This window comes from Gorilla gorilla, chromosome 1 (assembly GCF_029281585.2).
Source record: "Gorilla gorilla gorilla isolate KB3781 chromosome 1, NHGRI_mGorGor1-v2.1_pri, whole genome shotgun sequence".
NCBI lineage: Eukaryota > Metazoa > Chordata > Mammalia > Primates > Hominidae > Gorilla > Gorilla gorilla.
Window position 1 is genome coordinate 76,537,048 of NC_073224.2, and position 23,604 is coordinate 76,560,651.

Genomic DNA, 23,604 nt, shown 5'->3' on the forward strand with positions numbered 1-23,604 from the left:
TCGCCCCAGATGCCCTCCTCTCTGTCTTATCGGGAGTCTCCCATTTCCCCACAGCCATGTCACCTTTGCCCTGGCGTCGCTGGGCTCACAGCCAGGGGTGAGCTTGCACACCCAACAGTGTCTAAGCAGGTTTCTAAACTATAGGTCAGAACCCACTCGTGGGCTGTAAAGTCAACTTAGTGGATCAAAACTAAAACAGGAAATCAGATGAAGAGAATGGGATGGAATGGCAAGATCATTTCATTAAACTTTAGTTTTTATTGTATAAATATGTGTACTGAGATGAAATGTAAAATGAGTTTTACTGTGGATTGTAGTCAAAATTTTTTGAGAAAACTAGTCTAAGGAATGTTCTGGGCAACACACTGACTGATCAACACAAAGTCCTAGACAGATTTTGAGTGAACAAGCTCAAGTTCCTGTTAGTTAAAGTCTGGTTTGTTCCATTCAAAGTCAGGTACAGAGAGAGGCGCGTGCGTGTGTTCGGAAGCACAGGTGAATGTAAAGGTTTGTTTCCTCTCCCAGCACTTAGGCTTACTGCCCTTTTCTCCACAGTGCCCCTGGAGGACACACAGAATAAAGTCAGCAGCTGGCCTGGGCAGCTCTGCTCTCTCTGCTTGCTCACCTGTGTGCCCCGGAAAGTGTCTCTGTGACATTCCTGACTTCCTCTCTGTCTTTTCTCCTTTCTTTCCATTCAAGAAAACCCTCTCTTAGAAACAACAGTAGCCAACATGTGTTAGCACCTACCATGTGCTGGTGTTGACTAAGGACTTTATATGCATTCGGTCACAATCTACAAGGCTCTCCCTGGAGTCAGCAGACCTGGCTTCAGTGTTCTTGATGAGTGACTTGGGCCAGTAACGCACTTCCCCCTTGGAAGTCCAGAGGGCAACACGGCCTGCCCTGATCTTGGGAGGCACTAGAGGAATGAAGCAGCTGTGCGGCCAGGACATGTGTGCACACAGTGAGGGGGGACACACCCGTGCCTTCCCTTCTCCTTGGGCTGTTTTCTTCTCTCACGTGGCCACTGTCATCCCGGAACTACTGTGGCCCAACTCCCTCCCTGAAGCCCTGAACCCGAAGGGTAGGGATTCCGGAGCCCCTGCCGCAGAGACTACACTACTTAGAGAGTCATTCCAAAAGACAAAGGGGAACCTCCAAAATGCCTTCCTTTTCATTCTAAGGAGTCTGTCCCTTCTGTGCATATTTATAGTCTACACGGGAGTGTCTGATGCAACTTTGAATTATGCAAATGGGAAATAGTGCACTTGTGTACAATCTTTATATTAAAAAATGTGAAATAATGCAATCACCAAAAATGTTTTAATTTCTCGAGAATCACTTAATTTCAAAATAGCTTGGCCTACGGAATTATAAATTCTTTTCACCACAGCCAGATGGTAGCGCCACTGGGATAGACCCGTCATCCTGGTTGGTGGCCCGCTGGTTCGGCACTGCTACACACACAGGATTTTCTTCTTGCAATGATGGGGACTAATATGCTGTTATTTTAACATTCACTGTTATTATAATTTAAAATCTTTTTTATATCCCATAACAATGTCATCCAAGTATTCATTAAGTAGCAGTAGCAGTGCTCGTGCTGAAAAATGTACCCAAAAATCAATAACTTTGGTACGGAAGTTAAATGTGATAAAACACTATGAGGAAGGCCAAGGGAGCCCATGATACCCTGGGCTGTTAATTTAGGACAGAGCGTTCTGCAAGGTATTCAAGATAATGCTGAGAAAATAAAAAGTAGCATTAAGGCAAAGATACACTTCACTGGTTATGGATTTATGCGCTCTCAGAATATACCACCCCCCCCACACACTCTACATTAATTCCTATGGGAAAATTAGTCTTAAAATATGTTAGTTTTGAATGATGCAGGGTCTCCTAGAACTTGTCCCTGGCATAAAACGCAATCTCATTATATTGAAAATGCAAATATCCAGGGAGACAGAACAAGTGAACAAAATCATTCACACTAAGGTGCAAGTAACTGCTCTGAGATCCTTTGTTTAGCTAATGGGAGGGAACTGTAAGCCTGCAGGAGGGCTGAGAGTAGCAAGGAGGAATTAAAACAACCTGAAAAGACAGCCAGGCATTCTGCAGTGGACAGAACTCCCCGCTGCTCCAAGGATCACCGATTGCCCAGGACAGAGGAGCCCTGCCTTGCTCACAGCCAGGGTGGGGTCAGGAAAGGACCCGGGGAACAGGCCAGAAATACTGTGTAACATTCCGCTGCTTTAAAACCTCAAGCACACCTCACCTCCCTGTTTGCACTTCTCTTCCACGTCAGTCTCTTATTTCACATCCCATTTCACAAGCCTCATCCTATTTAAACCTCAGGAAAACAGCCCTACGTGGCAGATGCTATGATCCCCCATAGACAGCTGAGAAGCCGAGGGTCAGCCAGTTCTATAACTTGCCAGGAGATCTCCCTGTGTGGGGGGATGCTCAGCGAGCTTCTGACAGCAAGTCCGGCATCTTCCCATCATCCTGCAGAGGTCTGCTGTGGTGCAAATATTCCTCGATAAAACTGTGAGCACCACAATGTCATTCCCACCTCCCCAGCCAGATTCTGACCAATCTACATCTGTTTCTCTTGTCTCTTGAACCACACACAACATCAGGAGATGCTGAGCTGACAGTGCTCAGAGTCCAAATGAGGCCTCTGATGAGAACCAGCTGCAGGCCGGGGAGGTCGTGCCATCTTAGTATCTCTGATGAACGGCACTAGACTTCCAAAGGTGTCTTGGTATCTCTGAGTCCATCTGCTGTGATGGTTCATCCCTGACAAGTTGCCCTAATCTCCCGTGACATCACAATTGACTTGAAGGCAATAGCATGGAGTGAGTTTTAAGAAACCAGAGCAGATTAGTACATGCAGGCAAAGAGCCTTGGGATGGGTTTGCAGAGGCCCCAGGTCTCTGGAGGAAGGAGGTCAAAGGCCTCTGTCCACCCTGAAAGGCCAGAGCTGTGGGGGTGGTGGGAGGGAAGGTCCTCAAAGAGACAGGAAGCCCTGCCCACTCCTGCCATGGACCAAAGCCAAACCCAGCTCCAGCTGGCTCACCTAAAGGGCCCTTATGAATCCCCTCTGCTTCCTCACCACCACAATCCCCTTATTTTATACTGTGTTCATTGAACAAAAAACCAGTTTCTCCATTATTGATGAGATCTGTATGTGTGTGGGCCCAGAAAAGATCTAGAAGGAGATACATAAAATTGTTAATTTTTTTTCTCATCAAGCCCAGAGCTGTCAACAAGAGCCATTTTTGCACAGTAACACCCTGAGTTGATCAAAATTCTAGTCAAAGGCCAAGGAACTTCATGTTTTGTGTGTTCACACCTCTGAGATTATCATGTTGGGTTTGGCCAAATCCCAGATTCAGAGCCAGGGCCTGACCCCGCGACCATGTGGGTGCATCTGGGAGTGAGAAGCCAGAGGTAGGGCTGCAGGAATAAAAGCGTCCACCTTGGCTTTGCGAGGGGAGCATGGGGAATGTGTTGTTCTGGGCTCTACGCTGGAAAGTCCCCGGGCTGCCCAAGAGCATGGCATGTAGGGCAAGAGCCGCTGCTGCCAGGCCAAGCTAGGCCTTTCCAGGGGTGGCTGCTAAATGCGGGACCTGACTTCAGCCTCCACCATGCAGAGCTCCTGCTGCCACCATGGGCAGTGGCCCTGCAGTGGTTGTGGTGAAGGGGGTGGGGGCAGCTATACTGAAGTGGGTGGAGGGAGCTATATTGCTGAGATGGAGCCTCCCTGAATCTGGCATGTGTCCTGCCTCTTCTTTTAGCACTCACTGGGCACTTGCTGCAGAAACACCAGGAGGCCCTGCCCTAGAGGAGCCCACAGTCTGAGAGGCGAACAGAACACAATTAACAGAAATACAAGATGTATGAAGTGTGCAGAGGCCAGTGCTGGGCTCTCACCACGGTCTTTGAGGCAGGGGCTGCTGAGAGGTCCATGTGCACCCTGATGTGCAAAACTAAGCGGCAGCCCCACGTGTCCAATACAGACCAAGCTCCCAGCCACCCCTCAGCACCCCAGCCTCCACCCAGGGGAGGAGGCCACCACCATGGTAACAACCAGGTTCTTGGCTGCTTCTGAGCCTACCACGGAGACAGGCAGGCTCTCAGGAACCATGGCTGGATGAACACTTCCATGAAGCCGGCGAGTGCTAACGGCCGGGGAGGTGTTCAGCATTTACTCTCAGTGTGGAGATCTGGGACACTTCTCAGAGGTGGCGGTGCATAAGTAGGGCTCTGAGGGATGGGCAGGTGGGACGCTATGAAAAGGGCACCTCAGGCAGAGGGCATGGCCCAAACAAAGGCCTGGAGAGGGCACCATGCGGGGCCATGCTGCTTACCGTTCTGCTTGGCTGTCTCGTAGTCTTCCTTGCACACCAGCCGCCCGTCCTCCATGAGGTAGAATTCGTCCCCCGTGGCCAGCTGCCGGTTGCAGATGATGCAAGCAAAGCAGTGCAGGTGGTAGACAAAGTCCTGGGCCTTGCGGACCACCTGGGTTGGGGGGATACCCTGCTGGCAGGCCGTGCATTTTGTGCCGAAGCGCCTGTCAGGGCAGCAGGAAAGGATTAGGGCACACAGGGAGCGAGGGATCTGGCTTCCCCCAACTTGCTGGAGCAGCCTCCCTCCTACCCCACCACTCCGGGACTCCATGAGCCTCACCCCCCAGCCACCCAGAGCTTACCGTCTGGTCCTCTCTGCCTCCATCTAGCTTCATTGCTTTGTGCCTGGGACTCTTCAACCACCAAAGAAGGGACTGATGAGAACTAGAGTCTCCCTCAGGTACCTTTTCCAAAGCTGATGCCCCCAGATTCCAGCTGCCTGATTAACACCCATCAATTCACAGGGGGAGCAGGTGGACTTTCTAAGTCCCTCAAAGCAGGCTGTCTCCCCCTCCACCTCCCAGCTTCCTCACCCTTATGGTTGATCCCAGAGGACATCCTCACAGGGAACTGTGTGTGCCACAGGCTGTGTGTATAAAGCACCCAGCAACACCTTTTCACACACTCCCAGGGAGGAGGCCCCGCCTGGCCAGGGGACAGCACGCTGCAGAGAAAATGCACTTTGTCAGCAGAGCAAGGCTGTCCTAACAGCTGTTCTCTCTCCTTTGCCTCCATTTCTCCCCTCACCTCCATTCTGCACACACAAAGCCCTCCAAGCCTGCCTCCATCCCCTTCCTATGCACGCACACAGCCTGGGGCATGGTGGTTTGGGAAGGGCCCAGGAAGCTGCACTTTTCAGCCCCTACGGCATTCGCGACAAGGAGTCTGCAGACTACAGTTTGGAAAATGCTGCTTCAGACCTCTCCTTGGTCAGCACCTTTCCAGAACAACACCGAGGCAAGAGGAAGCTACCTGCTACCACCAAGGCAGCTTCTACCAAGGAAGCCACCCCCTGCCAAGGCCGGGAAGGAAGGAGAAATTGACACGTTAAAAGTATCGTCCAGTGGGGTTGTTTCCACTCCCTTTCCCCATTCTGGTCATAGAGATCAACAGAGGCACACCGATGGTCATAGGAGACGAGGGAAATTTGGGGGCCGACAGGGACAGTGAAGGAGGGTGCGTGGCTGCAGGTGAGCCTTCCCCGCTTCAGGAGGGAGGCAGGAGGCATTGGGAAAGCAAGGGCAGAGTTTAAAACAGCAATCAACCTAATTATTCATGACATTTCACACAGCAGAACTTTATCTTCTTCAGGATGAAAGACTTCGCCTAATGGATCTGGGGAAGGTTTGATTTTAATGGTCCTTTTAACTAATGCTTATAGGCAGCCTGATTTCCCCTGAAAGGACAGTACATATTTCATCCACATTAATACCAAATAAATTAATTATGGTCATGGCTATCATGATGAATACCAGATTAATGCAGAATGATGGGTCTCTTATGCAGTAATGATACCTGCTGAGGGGGTTATGGGGGCCCGGAACAGGCATGGCCAGCAGCAGCCTCAGATGCCCCCCACCAGGGACACAGCATCCTAGAGAAAAGTGGGGGTTCTCTAAGTCTGCATGGGTAATCCTGAAAGACCCAGAGTGTACTTCAGGGAACACTCTTCTGAGATGGGTATAAGAAGGGTGTTGGGGTGTGAGGGGCTGAGAGGTGGTGGCTTGGGAGGACCCCAGGCTTCTGAATTCCTGGAATGCCTCTTGGTTTTCAGAGAGATGGGGCCCATTTAGAGCAGGAGTTCTCTGCCTGAGGGTCAGCATAGGCCTGTAAACCACCTGCTAAGTTGTTCAAAATTGTGCCTCAGGAGGGGACCTGGGCTTTCATCAGATTCTTAAAGGGATTCAGGACCCAGGAAAGTAGAGTTAATATTTGTTGAATAAATAAATCAGCAGATAAAGCACCATACTTGTAGAGGATGTGCACGGAGATTGCCGAACCTGAGGATGTAGAACAAAGCACACAGTCGGCTCTGGATGGTTCTGGACCTCCCAGAACACGGGTGAGAACCAGGTCCTCCACAACTGCTGTGTAACCACGTCACCTGGATCAAAGAGGAAGGCTGGCAGGCACCCACCTCTACTGTGTGTGTGTGTGTGTGTGGTATGTGTGTGTGTATAACAGAGAAAGGAAGCCTACACATGTGTTACTAGAGAGTGTTTTCAAAAGGCCTGTATATTTAATATCCAATCCCAGCCAATTTGCAAAGCAGGTACTAAAATGAAACAAGGCACCAGGTGTGGTGGCTCATGCCTGTAATCCCAGCACTTTGGGAGGCTGAGGCAGGAGGATCACTTGAGCCCAGCCTGGGCAATATGGTGAATCCCTGCCTCTACAAAAAATGCAAAAAATTAGCCGGGTGTAGTGGTGTGCACCTGTAGTCCCAGCTACCTGGGAGGCTGAGATGGGAGGATCACCTGAGCCCAGGGAGGTTGAGGCTACAGTGAGCCGAGATCACGCCACTGCACTCCAGCCTGGGCAACAGAGTGATACCCTGTCTCTAAATTAATTAATTAAAATGAAACAAGGCTTTCATCATGCTTGTTGCGAACCCTCCCAACAAACCACCCAAATCTGGAGAATGTATCCTAACCAGAGATCCAAGGAGAGGAGGGCTGAAAGGAGACCCTGGAACAGAGGGAAGACCCTTCAGCAGCCTCCTCCACAGGGGCTACACTTTCTCCCACTAAAAAGCAGGCAGGGGGCTTTCAGTCACCGGAGGCCCAGTTGACACCAGCACACCAGAGACATGAAAGATAACGGGGGTATAAATTTAATCTACATACCGACAGTGATTCATGCATGAGGGTGGCAAGCGCACAAGAAAAATGAAAAATAAATGAACTTCCCCACCAGCGTTTTTTAGCAATTGAAGCAATTTTCCTGATTGTGGGATTTATACTGAAGGGAAGTGGAAGTGGCTCCTCATTACCTTTTCCCCTGGAGCACAGCCAGCGGGACCCTCGCCGAGGGAACCACATGCACCTTCTTGGCCCACAAGGCTCCCCCAGCCCAGCCCAGCCCTGCAGGTCACCCTCCACCCCATCTCCAGTCAGAGCCAGTGTATCTAGAATACAGGGCATCCTACAGGGGTGTGTCTGTGATGGAGACACTGTCCCCATTCCCAGATCTTAGAATAGCCAGAGTCACAGGTTAGAAGGCCAAAGCCTGGCAGGTCACATGACTTGCCCTGCGACAGGCAATAATGAGACACACGGTCATGCCTAGAATTCCCTGGCCCCACACGGAGGTAAAACTGTGAACCCAGCTGCTACACAGAGAACCAGAAATCTAACCAACTGAACCAAATATGAAGGGCGCTGGGGGTAAAGAGGGAAAGGCTGGACTCCAGCCAAGGAAGAGGGCTCCCAAGGGCTTTTCCAAGCAGCACCCCTTAACACCGATCACCGGGCACCCATGCAGGGGCACCAAGGGCACTGGCCTCACCCTTCAGAAAGAAAAGCCTGGTGCCCAGTCCTGCTAGCCAGGCCTCTGGGGACAACCAGTCCCCCCAGGAGAGCAGCTGGAGCTGATCCAAAACCACAGAGAAAATGCAAGGAAGGACTTGCTAATGGCTCATATTATTTTCATCCTCTAACCAACACCACTGGAAATTGTCTTATCCCTGCCCAGCACATAGTAGGCAAGCCACAAAGACCCAATGAATGAATGAATGAATGAACGAATGAGCAAACGAACGAGTGAACGAACGAACTGCTTCTTAAAACATTTGCCTGAGTAGTCAGGGGAGGCTTGGCTCTCCATAACGGCAGCTCTTTTCTTTTCTTTTTTTTTTTTTTTTCAAGTTTGGTATTAACTTTGTTCTATTTTTGGTCTAACTTTAAGTACCTAAAGATTTATTTCCACAGGCCTCAGAAAATGGGTAGAAATCACAGGACAATCCCTCTTCCCACCAAAAAAAGTTGCATACTTTGGTAAGTGTTGATCCTAGAGGGAAAAAGCTGAAATTTACATTAGCAGTGCTGTGCAAGATTCTGACATAAATCACGACCTCAAACCAGCCTGCAGTGGAGGTTCTAGTCTTCTGTTCAGGCACTTGGACAGAAGCCATAGCTGATGAGCATGACAGGGAAAAGGAGGCAGTGAAGACAGGTGACAGGCACCTTGTAGGGAAGGAGGATTCAGGAATGCCAGGCTCCTTGGAATGGTGTGCTGTTTTTCCTTTTTTTTTTTTTTCCTTTTAAAGTCATCTCTGTAGGAAGGTGCTGGGCAGCGATCCCAGAGAAAGAAAGATCCAAGACTCCTTTAACTGTCCTGGATGAAGGGCAGTGCTACAGCAGCTAGTACCGGAGACTCTCCTATCTCATGGTTGAGGCAGACCCAGGATAGAATAGAGAATAAAAGGAATGCTTATAGGAAACCATTTTGCGTGGAATGCTAGATGGCCAAGCCTCAGCCTTTGGTCCAGTGCAACCCTTGCCTCACTTGTCAACAGTGAAAAATTAGTTTGGTTAGAGGAACCATCTGGAAACACACCAGCTTCTGCTAGCTTCATGTTCATTGCTAGAAAAAGATTAACCAGTGTGAACATTCTGATCTGTTAATTCCTGGGACTGTTTTCTTCCCAATGGACTGTTTGTTGGTAGGATAACCCCCAAAAGCTCAAAGCTAAAATGCATCATCAGTCCTGGTCGGCAGTTCCTTAAGAATGGACTGGCAGCGTGAGCAAGCTGATATGGACAAGCTGCCCCTTCCTGCAGAACATCAACTGACCTGCTATCTCACCCCAAATCTCTGCCTGAGGTATATTTCAGTGAAGGCAGTTAGTTGTGCTTCTCAGAGCAGAGAAGCAGTTTTAAGCTCTTTTCTTTAGGGGTGAGGGGATCTCACTTGGTTGCCCAGGCTGGAGTGCAGTGCCACAATCATAGCTCACTGCACTCGAACTCTCAGTCTTCCCACCTCGGCCTCCTGAGCAGCTAGGATCACAGGCACATGCCACCATGCCCAGCTCATCTTTTAAGACATGTTTTGTAGTGATTGGGTCCTACTATATTGACGAGGCTGGCCTTGAATTCCTGGTCTCAAGTGATCCTCCCACCTTGGCCCCCAAAGCACTGGAATTACAGGTGTGAGCCATCCCCTTTGCCTCTGCTGTCATTAGCTTCCCCTCTGCTGGCTCCTTCCATCCACGTACAGGCATGCTATGATCCCTGCCTGCCTCCCTTCTCTACTGCCCACTCCCTGCACCCTTCAGGGCAGCGCCCCACTCATCCAGAGCTGTGCTGCAGCCCAGCGGTCAGCTCCCCTCTCCCCGGCCTCCCGAGCCTCCCGACACACCTGCTCGCCGCCTCCTCCCACCTTGGCCCCCAAAGCACTGGAATTACAGGTGTGAGCCACTGTGCCCAGCCAAAAGCTTTTCCAAGAAGGGCATTAAGTCCTGGGTTGAAATGAGGCCCATGGTTTACTAAACCACAAGACTTTACATCCCACTTGCTGTCGCCATCACACTGCCTCCAGACTGTCTCCTGAGCTCCTAGCCTGAAAGGTGGGTACTGTGACACCTTTTAACAGATAAGAACTGGGGCTCGGACAGGTGAGGTGCCGACCCCTAGCTCCCAAGGGCAACGAGCGAGAGAACCGGGGTTTGCAGTCGGTGCTTCTGACACAACACAGCGGACATGCGGCGGGCTTCAAGGGCAGCAAACCCGGCCTTGGTGCCCTGACCTAGGCTGGAGCTCGAGGAGAGGGCCTGTCCCCCTCATGCGGCTCTGAGCCCCCTGCATGAGGCTCCCAGCCCTGCAGTGCTGGGGTGGCCAGGGAAGCCCTCACCCCCCCAGTGTGTTAACCCCAACGCATGTAACTGGCCCGCTGTCCACCTTCCACATCCTCCGGCTGGCCCAGGTGTGGGCAGAGAAGAGCTGAGACTTCGACTCTCATGGGCCACTCTGGACCCCAGGAGAGGACCAGGTCTTGTGTGCTGGGTCCCAGCCTCTGCACCTGAGCTCCGCCTGAGCTCCTGCTGCTGTTGATTTGTCCACCCCTGCTGCTCCCGACCACCTGGCTGGGCTGCTCACCAGTGCAGGACAGGCTTGAGGGTCTGGACCCTGTAGAAAGGGGGCAGCAGGCAGGCCCTGCAAGGATCGAGCCTTCTAGAACCAGGGGTACATAAATCCTACACCCTGGCTGTCTGGCACATTCCTGATGATAAGTTCCGATCTCTGAGCAGACCCGCATGATGTACAACAAGTGGGTCACTGAGACACTGGTAATAAAGGCAGCTGCCATTCTCCTAGCACCAACCTGTGTCCTGTGCAGAGTGGGCCCTGCACATGTGATCTCATCTGACCCTCACCTCCAGCCCTCAGCCCAATGCCCCGGCACTCACCCCGTGGCTGCACTGCCACCCTGCTCCACTTGCTTCCCGCCTGGGTGACTTTAGCTCAGGCTCACCCTCACTCCCACCACACCCTTGGTGACTGCAGTCCCCACATAGACCATCCTTCCAGGCCCTCCCTCTCAATTCTTTGACCTCCTGAAGGCTGTGGCCTCCACCCTCCCTCCCACCGCTCACTCCCCCAGACCTTGTTGTTACCAGCAACTGCCACAGCTCCAGGGGTCACTTCCAACCCTCCCACCATTGGACCCCCCCCCCCAAGTTCTTCCAGCTCCCCAGGGCACTGACTCACACAACCCAGGGACTGCCCTTCCCCCTGGGCTTGTCACTGTCCCTCGCTTCCCTCCTTCCTTACCCAGCAGACCCCAGGGCGATCCCACCTGTCCCTCCCCACACACCCTGGACCCTGCCCTCTCTCCGCCCTGCGCCTGCCCCACCCCAGCACGGGCATCCACAGAGCCAGAAAAGCAGCCCCTGCCCACCAGACTGATGGTGCCTCGGGGGCCGGGAGTCAGAATGCACTTCCCACCCGCTCCCCCGCTGAGCCCGAGGCTCAGCTGCTGGCGCCCTCCCATTTCCCATGGAAGAGGGAAGCCCGGCTTGGACCCTCCCCACCTCCCATTGTGCCTTCCACTCGCACACCCGCACACCCGGGGCCCCAGCCCCTGCCTGCCACCCACAGGTGAACCGTGCACCTCCACCAGACACAGCTCATTCCTTCTCACCTAATGAGACTCCCAGCAACCATCCCCTTTGCCTTCTGTGTCATTAGCTTCACCTCTGCTGGCTCCTTCCACCCATGTACAGGCATTCTATGATCCCTGCCTGCCTCCCTTCTCTACTGCCCACTTCCTGCACCCTTCAGGGTAGTGCCCTACCCACCCAGAGCTGTGCTGCAGCCCAACGGTCAGCTCCCCTCTCCCCGGCCTCCCAAGCCTCCCAACACACCTGCTCGCCGCCTCCTACACTGTGCTCTCCGGCCTCTGCTCCTCTGCTCCTGCTCCTCCTCCTCCCACACCTCTTCTCTGCCCACCCCGCTCCCCTGGGGATCTCACCTCCAGCCCAGACCCCTGGGCTCCAGACTGGGGCTCCACTGCCTCTACAGCACATGGATTTGGAGTCCAAAACCAAACTCCTACCAACACCCCCCGCACCCTCTGCTCCTCCCATAGCCCTTCCCATCTCAGACCACTGTAACTTCATTCTTCCCACGGCTCAGGCCAAAACCTTTGGGCATCCATCCCCATCTGATCTGTCAGCAAATCCTGTTGACTCTACTCAGAATAATAATAATTATTATTACTATCATTATTATTACTATTATTATTTGGAGACAGGGTCTCGCTCTGTTGCCCAGACTGGAGTGCAGTGGTGCAATCACAGCTCACTGCAAGCTTGAATTCCTGGGCTCAAGAGATCCTCCCGCCTCAGCCTCCTGCGTAGGTGAGACAATAGAAGTGAACTACCACGCCCAGCTTCTACTCAAAATTATATCATGTTGGGGACCACTTCTCACACCCACACCGCCCTCCCTAGCTTGGGCTGCCATCAGCCAGCACCTACAGCTGCCTCCTAACAGTCTCCCTGCTTCCGCCCATGCCCCTACAGGCGCTTCCGCACATGGTCGCCACAGTGGGCCTAAGTCACACCCTCGCCCTCCCCTGCTGAAACCTTCCAGTGGCTTCTACCTCACTCAGGGTCAAAGCCACAGGCCCCCTAACGGCCACCAAGGCACTATGGCATCCCAGCCCCATCGCCTTTCCACCCTCCCTCCTCCACTGCCCAGTCCACTCCGCCTCCTCCTGGGGCCCGGGCACTGCTTCCCTGCTGGCACGCTCTCCCCCCAGGTACCTGCATTTCCTGCAGGAATGCTCACTCCTGCATTTCCTGCAGTGGTCCCCTGAAATGTCACCTGCTCAGGGGGACACCCCTGGACCCCTCCCCCTCAGCACTTCCTTCCCTGCTCCACAGCACTCATCTCAGTAGATGCGCTGTGCACTTATTTCTTGCTGACCGTGTTTCCCCCTCTCTAGAAGGCAAGTTCTACAACAGCAGGGTCTTTATCCGTCTTGTTCACTACTGAATCCAGCGCCCAGAGCAGGACCTGGCCGAGGATATGTGCTCAGTGCATGTATGATGAATAAATCAGTGAGTGACCCAGTCCTGCGGAATGCTTGAAGGCCTGTTCTTCATTTGGACATGAGGACTCTGAAGTTCAGAGAGGGTTAGTAACTGCCCCAGACCTCACAGACAAACAGTGGAGCTGGGATTTGAACTCAGTGCCTCTCCTCTGGGATGTCTCCCTTACTCTTGGCTATTGAAGGCAGCCGGTGGGGACCAGCCCAGGACCCATGTCAGCCTCCTGCACGTGGAGCTGCCATGGAACGGTGCACCGCCCTGAGGAAACAAAATACTGCACAAGTTGATTTTATGCTTTAATTGCTTGGCGGTGATTTACTGCTGGCCGTATATTTTTTTCCCAGCTGACACTTCCTTACATGTATTTCTTTTATCTATCACCACACTTGACAGGAAAGTTGCTGATATTTACTGTTACTGTATGTACCAATATTTCCAACATATATCACCGCCCACTCTAAGGCCACAGCCACGTCATGGGCACATAAAGTTCTGCCCCAGAATGGGCAGCCTTCTCCAGACACAGACGGGGGTCCTATTTGGAGAAGGCCTGACACCAGAGAATCTTAGAGCCTCGGGGGCTGGGGACACAGCCCCCATGTCACATGCACACAATCACACATATACCTCCCAGCCCATGGGAACAGCTCCTCAGCAATCTGCTTTTTATCAGGATTTTAATCTAATGTTTTTATTTTTAAAGAATATTAGATATTATCATGTTGAGATGAATGCTGCTGGAAAAGCTTTAAAACCAGTGACCTAGTCCAAGGCCCTAATTTCACAGAGGAGGAAATGGGGGCCCAGAGACAAGCAGTGACTTGCCCAAGATCACACAGCTCCATCCATGGCAGGAAGTGGACGAGAGCCCAGCTCTCCTGTCCATTTGGCCTCAAGTCCTCTCCTTCCCTGCTGGGGGCAGATTTCCTTGAAGAGGCAACGGGACATGCAGGACCTGAATCCCTTCTAGAAGAGTCCAGACCACCAGGTGTTTTTGGTAAACAAGCACGGAGCATGTCATATGCACCAGGCAACTTCATGTGAGGCATCTCATTCAAACCACACACCTGCCCTTGTAGGGAGGGATTAGTATTCCCTTCTTTCTGGCAGCCACAGGCTTGGAGCAGTCAGCTGCCTGGCCCAAGGTCACCCTCCCTCCTCTCCCTTACTTCCCCCAGCACCTCATCTGCCCTTCTCACTACAGGCCAATCAGCCTCTGCCAAGCTGCTAGCTCAGCTGTGAGCAAACTCCCCCGAGCGGGAGACGCATCGGGGGTGCTTACTGAGAGAAAAGCCACCCCTGACTCCCACTTTGGGGCCCAGAACCCACACTTTCCAGCCCCATGGATGGCCCAGTGCAGCAGTGGCACAGACCGCTCCTACAGAAATCCTGTCACCTATGCTCTTAGCCCACCTGGGCATCTGCAGGTCACTCATCAATTGTCAGAATCCCAAAGTCCCTCAAGACTGAGGGCCTCATTCTCCAAACGGCGCGTGGCAGACACCCGCAGGAACTGGAATGGGTGTGTGGGAGAGAGGCCCCCAGGCTGACCTGCTGTCTCACCCACAGTGCCCACCAGAGACCAGCCCTGTGGAGAAGCTCGTGGCTTCTCAGAGTGGGGCTTCTAGAGACACGAAGGCCTCCGGGGACCAGAGTGACAAACTAGACACTGGCTCTAATGGGACCCTGGTGTGACCTTGGCCAGAGGACCAGCAGGGAGTAAGGCTGAGCCAGATCATGGGCCCTTGAATGCCCAGCCAGGATGCAATGGGGACAACATGACCAGATGGGCGGAGGGAAGAGCCAGACAGGCTGAGGAGGGAAGGAGGGGAAAGGACCGCAATTAGAGAAGTTACAGTGGTGCAGAGGCCCAAAGACAAGGGCCTGAAGGTACAGAGGCTGCAGGAATGTCCAGAGAGGGCCTTTTGGAGTGGGGAACCCCATGGCATGGCACCTGAATGGCCAGGGTAGGGGTGAGAAGAGGAAACCGATCTTCAGCAACAGAGGGAAGGCAGGTGCCGCTGGCTGCTGTGCTGTGCCTGGGCCAAAAGAGGGCTGCCCACAGCTTCCACTCCCATGTCACCCAGATCCCACTGGGGACCCCGTTTCCACAGCCCAGATGCATCTGATCCCCAGACTAATTTGCAGCTAGGTGATTCCAAACAGATTCCTCTAAGCCAGAAAGTCCCTGAGATGTGTCTTCCACAGATGTCAGGAGGCCCTCACCCCAGGCCCCACTCGGGGAGGGTGGCCCAGGTGACTGCAGCTGAACTGCACGCTCTGGGGCAGGCAGACAATCCTCCTCCGACTCATCACCTCCTGATTTACGGCCTCGGTCCCTGGGGGAGCTTCGGGACTAAGTAATTGCTTCTGCCTTGATTACAGGCCGGCACAAATGACTGTGGGCCTGGTCCCACCAGTGTGTTTGAATCTTTCAAATGTCCACACGCACAGCCACTATCCGGACCATCTGATCGTTACCTTAAAAGGTTTAATTTGCTTAGCGAGGAAATTAGACTATAAACTATTCAGAAATTATGGAAAGTCACACATCAAAGAGACCCACCCCTGTGCATTCCTTAAGCACATTCTGCTAGAGCACTGTGTGTGTGCATGTGTATGCACGCGTATGCGTGTGTGTATGCATGTGTGTGTGCATGTATACATGTGTGTGCATGTGTGCATGTGTGTGTGTACGCACGATCATGCCTGCATGGCCTGGCAGGTGTGTGGTTATCAGAAATAATAAGTGGCTCAGCAAAAGTCTGACTCCACACTGACTCTACGACCAACCCCAGAACTGAGGCTGCCTCTTTCTAGGGCAACAGGGCACAAGAAAGCTTGAGACAGTGGAAAGCCACCCAGGCGCGGGCTGCTGCCTCCCACCAGGCTGGCCCCGCTCTTTGATGCGAGCGAGCGCTGAGAGCTGTGGTTCCTGCCCACAGCTCTGGACCACACAGGGAGGGAGAGCATCCCATGAGGAAAATGCAGGCCGGCTCCTCACTGAAGGGTGGGCCTTTGTTCACTCCCCTGACCACCACTACCACTGACACAGCCTGGCCAGCAACCCCAGGACCCCGTCCTTGCCAGCCTGGTCCCAGGCCCTCCTGCTGTCTTCTTTCCTCCTCCCTATGTGGGGCACCATGTAGATGCCCCTCGTGGCCTTCCTAAGAATGGACTAAGCACTTCCTTGCTGCTTCTGACTCAGTCCTCACAGTCGCTCAGAAAAGTCAGTATTTTTCTTCCCCCTGTAGAGATGGGAAAGCGAGGCTTGGTGATGTCTAACGCCCCAAGTTCACGCTGAGCCTGGCCTCAAAACCCCGCACCTGCTCTCCATGAAGCCCACCCCGCAGAGGGGTCGAGCCTGTTTTTCCCCATATTAGCCAATGTCCTGTGGGCAGCTGCCCCCTGCAAGATGAGGAGCAGAGGCCCTGGTCACCAGAGTGGGCTAAAGTCACCAGTGAAGCCCTGTCTGCAGCCAGCACCACCACCCTGCAGCCACGCCAGGCAGAAATGCGCTGTTCTGGACTGCGGGGATAAATGGGAGCAGCTCCCGGGCTCCCAAGGACGCTGCCTACCTGCCCTTGGCGGACAGCCCACCTACGGCCTGCAGACTGGCAGGCTGGGGGAGGGGCACCGCGGGGAGCAGAGGGAGATCCTGGCCTGGCCCAGCAGCCGCACAGCTCCCCTGCGACACAGCGGCCTCCATCCCGCTGCCGGGAGCCTCTGGCGCACCCATCTCTGCCTGCCTGCCTTGTGAGGGCCTCAGGGGCAGGGAGACCCCTGAGAAGCATGACGTTTTAGACAGGAACCTCCTGGAGTGGCAGCACCCTCAGAACACCCGAGAGTCGCTCCACGCCCCCTGAAGGGGAGATGGAAATATGGAGCCCCAGTGGCTGGGGGCACAGCTTGAAGCCCCCACAAGCCTGGATTGTCCTTGAAGGCTTTGCCCTTGACCTTACAAACGTGTAGGAACATTGCCCTCGCTTCAATTCCACAGCTCTGTTTGTTTTCACTCCATAATGGTTTGTTTCTCAACTCTTCGCAGAGATCCACATGGCAGGTTTCTCCCATGGACCACAGCCCACCCCGTTCTGCCAGGCTAACCCACCACTAACTGAGGAGCTCCAGGCAGTTAAAAGTCATCTCCATGGGAAGCTCTCAAGGCTGGTACAGGGGAGACCAGGAAAGCCAGCGCAGGCCCCACCCTGAGGGAACTCTGACTACCTGACCCTGCAGGGCTGCAGGTCAAGGGGCCACATGGCAGGGCCTGAAACCCGGCAGTGTTTACAAAGCACCTAGCATTCTGCTGGACCCGGGTCACACACGTCTTCTTCCTAGCTCGGTGGGTTAGCGTGAGCTCCTCTCCACAGACAAGGGAATGAGGCTCAGAAAGACGTAGTTACCTGTGCTGACAAACTGCTAATGAAAGATAGGACAGGAATTCAACTGAGCTCCTTTTGGGTTCACCAAAAGGAAAATCACTGCTGAGAAAATCACTCCTTTTGAGAAATGCTCCTGGGTGCCATGGCTCTTAGACAGGCACTGTGAAGAGGACATAGATGCTCAGAGATGCAAAGAAACTTGCCTAGGGGCACCCAGCTGGCTGCCAACAGGCAACACTTGAACCCAGCTCCAAGAGGTCTGTGCTGTGCTCCAGAGGAAGGGAGCTGCCTGGCTCCTTCCAGGACCCACCTGGTGATAGCAAGGGGACCCATAAACCCCACTCCTAGATCCCCACTCTCTCTGGGCCCTGGTCCCTTTTTGAGGAGATATGAGAAGGATCCATGACATGCTGGACACATGGTCTGGATAGGACCTGCTTAGCAAATGCGACACGAGGAGTCATTGCCCCGCAGCTTGGGATTCAAATTATAACAGGGCTCGGGACACCCTTTGCACCAGGGGTGGGCTCTCCTGATGTTTGAAGCCGCCACTGAACTCAGAACAAATCACGGTCCCCACTGTGCTCCCTTAGTCAACTCAGTGCCTTTCTTCTTGGGTCTCAATTTTATTTCGTTTGGAAAAAGGAGAGCCAAGGACACAAGCAGCAAAAACAACAAACAACAGCAAAAATCAGTCAATGTTACTGAGCAAGACAGAGCTCAACAGCCCCCAAAGAAAAATGCAACCACAGAGTACAATTTCCCAACAATCCTTCTTGCCTCCTCTGTGTCCACACCAACATCGCCCCCTGCTGCCAGTTACCAGGATCGCCACATGCCCCTGTGGAAGGCTGGGGAAGTCCTGACCTCCCGGCCTCCTTCCACTTTTGAGATATTACAAGGTACTACCCACCTCCAGTGGGTACTCTCCGTATCTCCGTATTGATCTGCAGAACTTCACATAGAATATGACAGGAGGATGCCCCCTGGAGTTGTGCAAAGCAGTGGCCCTCTTCCTTGTTATGGGCAAAGAGATTAAAGTATTGATCCAGGAACTTAGGACCACAGTGCTAATCAGGGAACCAATGAGCCCTGCCCCCACCTCTGAACAGGGCTAGGACGAGGTACCAGAAAAGGACATGCTTTTTCTTTTTTCTTTTTCTTCAAGGAGCGTGGAAAAGGGACTCTCCCTAGCTCTGACCAGCTGTCTTCCAAACTCCACAGCTAAGAGCATCAGAGGTCTGATGGGCAAATTCAAGTATGTGGCACCCGCTGTCCCTCTCACAAGGTGGCCACAGATGTGACTTCTATAGCCGAGGGTGAGCCAGGGAGGGACCTGGGGTTCCACGGACTGCTTGCCCCCTCCTGCCCCAGCACGGTCTCTGTCCTTACTGCACCTCCACTGTGTATGTGCCCCCATGTGCCCTCTGAAAGAGGTGCCTGGTGACATCTAATGAGATGGGATGAGGAGCAGGCTGCCCCAGAGCCCCAGGTGGCCAGCAAGTCCCAAGACCCCTGGGGATGGGAGGTGGGACCACTCAGATGCTGGACAGCCTGCTGCCTCCCTGTCTGTACCTAGGATGGAGCCTGCAGCTGTGCCTTCCTGTACCAAACAGCCCTGGTCCCCAAGAGCTTGGTGAGGGCTATGAATCCACCCACTGAGGACTTCAGAGCCGCCTGGTCTTCATCTCGGGTTGGCCCTCCATTGACAGGAGGGAGAATCACTTCAGCTTTGAACTCCCCTCCTCACAGCACCCCATCACAGAGTCAATGGCCCAAACTCAGCACTGAATCCGTGGCCAGATGGCCTGCATTACAGAAGGACCCAGCCCTGAGAGTAGGTCATTTCATGAAGCAGAGCAGTGCCGGGAACAAGGGAAGTCACCGTGGCTAAATGATGGGCCTGAGCATTTGCAAGCAGCCTGGGCCTCCCTCACTCAAAGACGCCTTGCAACATACAGAAGAAACTGGTCACCAAAGCTCGTGTAAACTCACTGGATAATTTACTTGTTGCAGCATCAAACCCAGCAATGGCCTATGGACAAAGCGCAGAGCCAGGGGCTTACACAGGGGACAGAAAAATGAGTAACAGGCCTTTTCCTCAAGCCAGCAAGGAAGATAAACCAGGCACACGAGAAATGGGCAAACCAAAGCATTCTGTGCTGGGTCACCCGGGAGAGGGGAGAGACAGGAAGTGATGGCTCCACTGGGGATCCTGTCTGCCGCGGAGCTGGACTCTGAGAACCCTGGAAGGATGGAAGCCCTGGAGGGTGGGCACCGTCCCTGGAGGATGAAACAGCCTGGGCTGGCGTGTGGAGGCTGCAGCCCACCAAGCATGCCTGGGAATGGAGCATCCTGTTTGGTGGGCGTCAGGTACCCGAGGAAAGCAGTGGGCTAGGACTGGAAGGGAGCGCCGGCAGGAGGCTCTGATGTGCCAATGCCTCTGGCAGGCTCTGTGGCATATTCAGGGAAGGGGCAGGCCCGGGCCTGGGCTGTGGGGTGGAAGGCTCACCTGGTGGGAAGGCCCACCTGGCGGAAGACTCACTGGGTGGGAAGGGTTGCAGACTACAGGGAGGTGAGTGGAGGGACTAGCCAGAAGGTTTCTGCTGAGTAAGGCCCTGAAAGGATCCAAAAGAGGGCCACGGCGTGGGGCAGTGGAGCCAGGGGCAAGGCCCAGGTGAGGAGCTGTTCTTGTTATTTCTGGTCTTGGGCCTTTGGCTCATAGGCCCGTGGGGATCCCTCCTCAGCACACACTGTGGGCGCTTCCTGGGTCTAGGGAGACCCTCTTTCCTGGTCATTACTTCTCCCAAACCCAACCCCACGCCTGCGCTGCCACCACCTTCGTCTCCACCCTCCCTTTCCAAACCAGAGCCAGCCACTCAGGGTCCAAAAATCAGACAGGGCCCTGAGGAAGCACTGGGGGGTGCACGGCAGCCCTCTGGCGATGAAGTCCTGGGTCAGTGGCCCTGCCAGGCTTTGCTCATACCCCACAGGCTTCCCTGAGCTGCCACACTGGACCAGCCAGAAACCAGTGGGTTCTGAGGTCTGACTCGGACATCCAGCACCTACCCTGCCCCGAGACGGGCAAGCGGAGGCATGGCCTCTTGGCTTCCCAAAGGTGCAGGCATACACATCTGCACACACCTCATCACAGAAGCAGGGCAGCTCACCCGACCCCAAGGCTAGGCCCTCCCACCTGCCTCCTCCTGCCCTCTTCACACACACAGTATGTTCACATATGCACCCGGGTACATATGTCAACCCACGCACACACACACACACAAACACACAGTGAAATTCACCCCACCCAGGGTCCCATAACAGCTGCTGTGGTGCTTGGCCAGGACATCATAGAGGAAGGAAAATAGAGGCAAACTCCTGTTGCCCACTGGGAAAGGATGTGGCTAGAGGGAATGGAATTGCATGAATGCCAGAGAAAAGGAAACTAGAGGAGGGTCAGAGGTGGGAAAGCAACAGGAAGATTGTGAGAAAGAAGAGCAGTACACAAAAAGCTCAGAGGAAGGACCAGAGGTCTGTCCTTCCACCCAAACATCAAGGACTTGCTGGGCACCCATGTCACCTGCTGCCCCTGCCTTCCTGTAGTCAACACACATTCACACGCTCACTCACACACAACACTCACACTCTCACACTCACACAACACTCACTCACCCACACACACTCTCACACACAGTCTGTCACACACACACTCATACACACACTCATACATGCACACACTCACACGTAGGGAGCAGCACATATCTGAGCAAAGTACCGTGGTGACAGTGAGTGCACCCTCTGCACACAGGTGGGGAGGCGGCCCCACGCACTGGTTACCAAGATCTTTAATGTGCTCTTCAACTCACTGCACTAAAGAAATGTGAGAATCCTCAGATATTCAAATCACTTATTCTCCATAGTGAAACCTTTGGGAAGATGTGGGAGAAATTGTGTTCTGTATCCAGCACTCACATTTCTCCCCATTACTCCCCCTCAACCCCCATCTTCCGAATACACAGCTTCAGCATGAGGTGCCTCTATGGGGCTTGGTTATCTGGGCTGGGTGTGTTCAGCCTTTGACAAGCCTCCCTGGCACCCCCTGGGCCACCCAGGCTGGTGTGACTGAACACAGGGCTCAGCGTCACTGATCCCTAACCCCCACCTCCGGCTCTTGGCTTTGCTTGCTGCCAGCTGCTCCACATTGGCTAAGGCACCAACATCACTGCCTTGGGTAATAGATTCTGGGAGAGAAGTCAAGGACTAAATGCCACGGAAAACACCTTCCAGGAGGTCTTCTCACCCTGACCCAAAGCTCCAACAGGAAGTTTTTGATGAACCCCACCCCAGAAAGGAAAATCTCAGACAGTCTTAAGAGCTAACACTCAAGTGTCAGGCACTGTCCTGAGGACTTGATGCATAAATAGACTTATTTAAAGCTAATAAAAACCTCATGAGGTAGGGACTACTACTGTAAGCCCCATTTTACAGATAAACAAACGGAGGCATAGAGAAGTTAAGTAACCTGCCCAACAGCACACCGCCAATAAGTGGGTTCGAATACAGGCAGAGCCTGGACTCAACCGTCACATGAAACTGCCTCTTTCTTGGTCATGTTTCCATATAAAGTGACGACATTGACCGAGCCTGGCTTGCCTCCTGCCAGAAGCAACTCTTGCAAGCCTCTAAGGCCCTTGAAGCAGGCTGGGCAAACACAGTCACAGAGATGCCTCTGGATGTGGACATGAACCTAAAAGCAGCTGCTCTGAAAGTTGTGGGAATGTTACAACCACATGCCCTGAAGCACCAATATATCAGGACAGAAAGAGCAACAGAGGAGATCTGCAGAACTTTGTCAACCACCCTGGAGAAATCTAGCCCAAGGCCTCTGGCTCCTCACCCCTGCCCCATGCAGAGATCAAATGAGGTCTAGAGGCTGAACCTCTGGCAGTGATGGGCCAGTGATCAGAAGGAGGACCTCAACAAGGGGCATCCTCTCAGCTCCAGGATTTACCTGCCCCTCCCAGAGTGGACTCTCCACCCTCCCTGGCCTACCCTGCTGCAAACTTCCCCCTCACTGCATGGGGAGAGGCAGAGACAGGCCAGGGCCACGAGACGGACCGTTCTGACTTACTTGAAGAAGTCCTCCTTGCAGTAGACGCTCCCAGCCCTGGAGAAGCACCTGTCCGCCAGCTGCATCTGGCAGTCTGCACACTTGAGGCAGGAGCTGTGCCAGTGTCTGTCCAGGACCTTCAGGATGAACTTGTCCAGGATGTGCTGGTTGCAGCCAGCACACTGGGGAATCTCTGTGAGGAAGAGGAGAGAGAGGCACTGTGAGCCTTCCACACAGCCCTGCTAACCAGGCCAGGCCCTGGCGGGTGCCTTCCCACTCTGCTGATGGTGGAAACAGACATGGCCCAACCGCAGAGCTGTTGCATATAGTTGTACAGGTTATACATTGCACACAAACGTACGTAGTCAAGGAACAAGTGGGGACTGAAAGCCAACCCTTGCTTTGCTGGCCAGGCTGTGTATTCTGGCTTGGGGTGACTTTGGCCCAGAGGAATCACTTGTTTCTAAGGGCACCACAAGGCTAGCAGCAGCAGCTAACCCATTTATGTCAGCTGCAGTTCCACAGCCAACAGGCCAGGAAGGCTCAGCAACATCCACCTCTGTTTCCACGATTTTCACAAGTGATCGGAAGCTCTGCTGAAAACATCAGCCCCCAAAGTGAGCCCTGCCCAGGCCTGGACTGAAAGGCCATCTGTCCTGAAAAGCAAATGATAAATATGGTGTGGGGGAGGGGGCGGGCAGTGATCAAGGTCCAAGCCTGAGGGTGCTCTTGTAGAGAAAATCTCAATATTTTAATGAACTGCAACTGATACCATAGATTGGCTGGATCAATACCTCATCCTAATGTGCCTTCCGGTGCTGCAGATAGGAAAGCTAGAAACTGCTTTTCCAGATGCCCTAGCGGCTCACATTTTGAAGATGATTGAGTCTTCCAATCAAACGCTCTTGGGAAAGACTTGAATTCAGAACTGAGCTAAATGTCAGGATAGCTGAGGGGCAGGCTCCCACTGTGCTGGTGTGCGTCACGGCGGAGGCGATGAAGTGCTGTGTTGGGTATTGCACTGTCCTGATCAGTCACAGCAGAGGCAGTGAAATTCTGGGGGCTGAGAGTTATCCTGGAAGCTCCAACCAGCTGGCTCCACTGAGTTGAAAGTCACCTGCCACCTGATGATTAACCACTTTT

General features: G+C 53.5%; 1 protein-coding gene across 1 annotated transcript in view; it reads right to left on the bottom strand.

Annotated features, from left to right (window-relative positions):
- Positions 1–23,604, bottom strand: part of LHX4 (LIM homeobox 4) — a 48,694-nt gene that overhangs the window by 8,019 nt on the left and 17,071 nt on the right. The window contains exons 2-3 of the mRNA XM_004027996.5: positions 22,483–22,654; positions 4,374–4,576 (exon numbers count right to left, since the gene is read on the bottom strand). Of these exons, the coding sequence (XP_004028045.1) occupies positions 4,374–4,576; positions 22,483–22,654 (375 nt within the window). The remainder of the gene's footprint in view (positions 1–4,373; positions 4,577–22,482; positions 22,655–23,604) is intronic.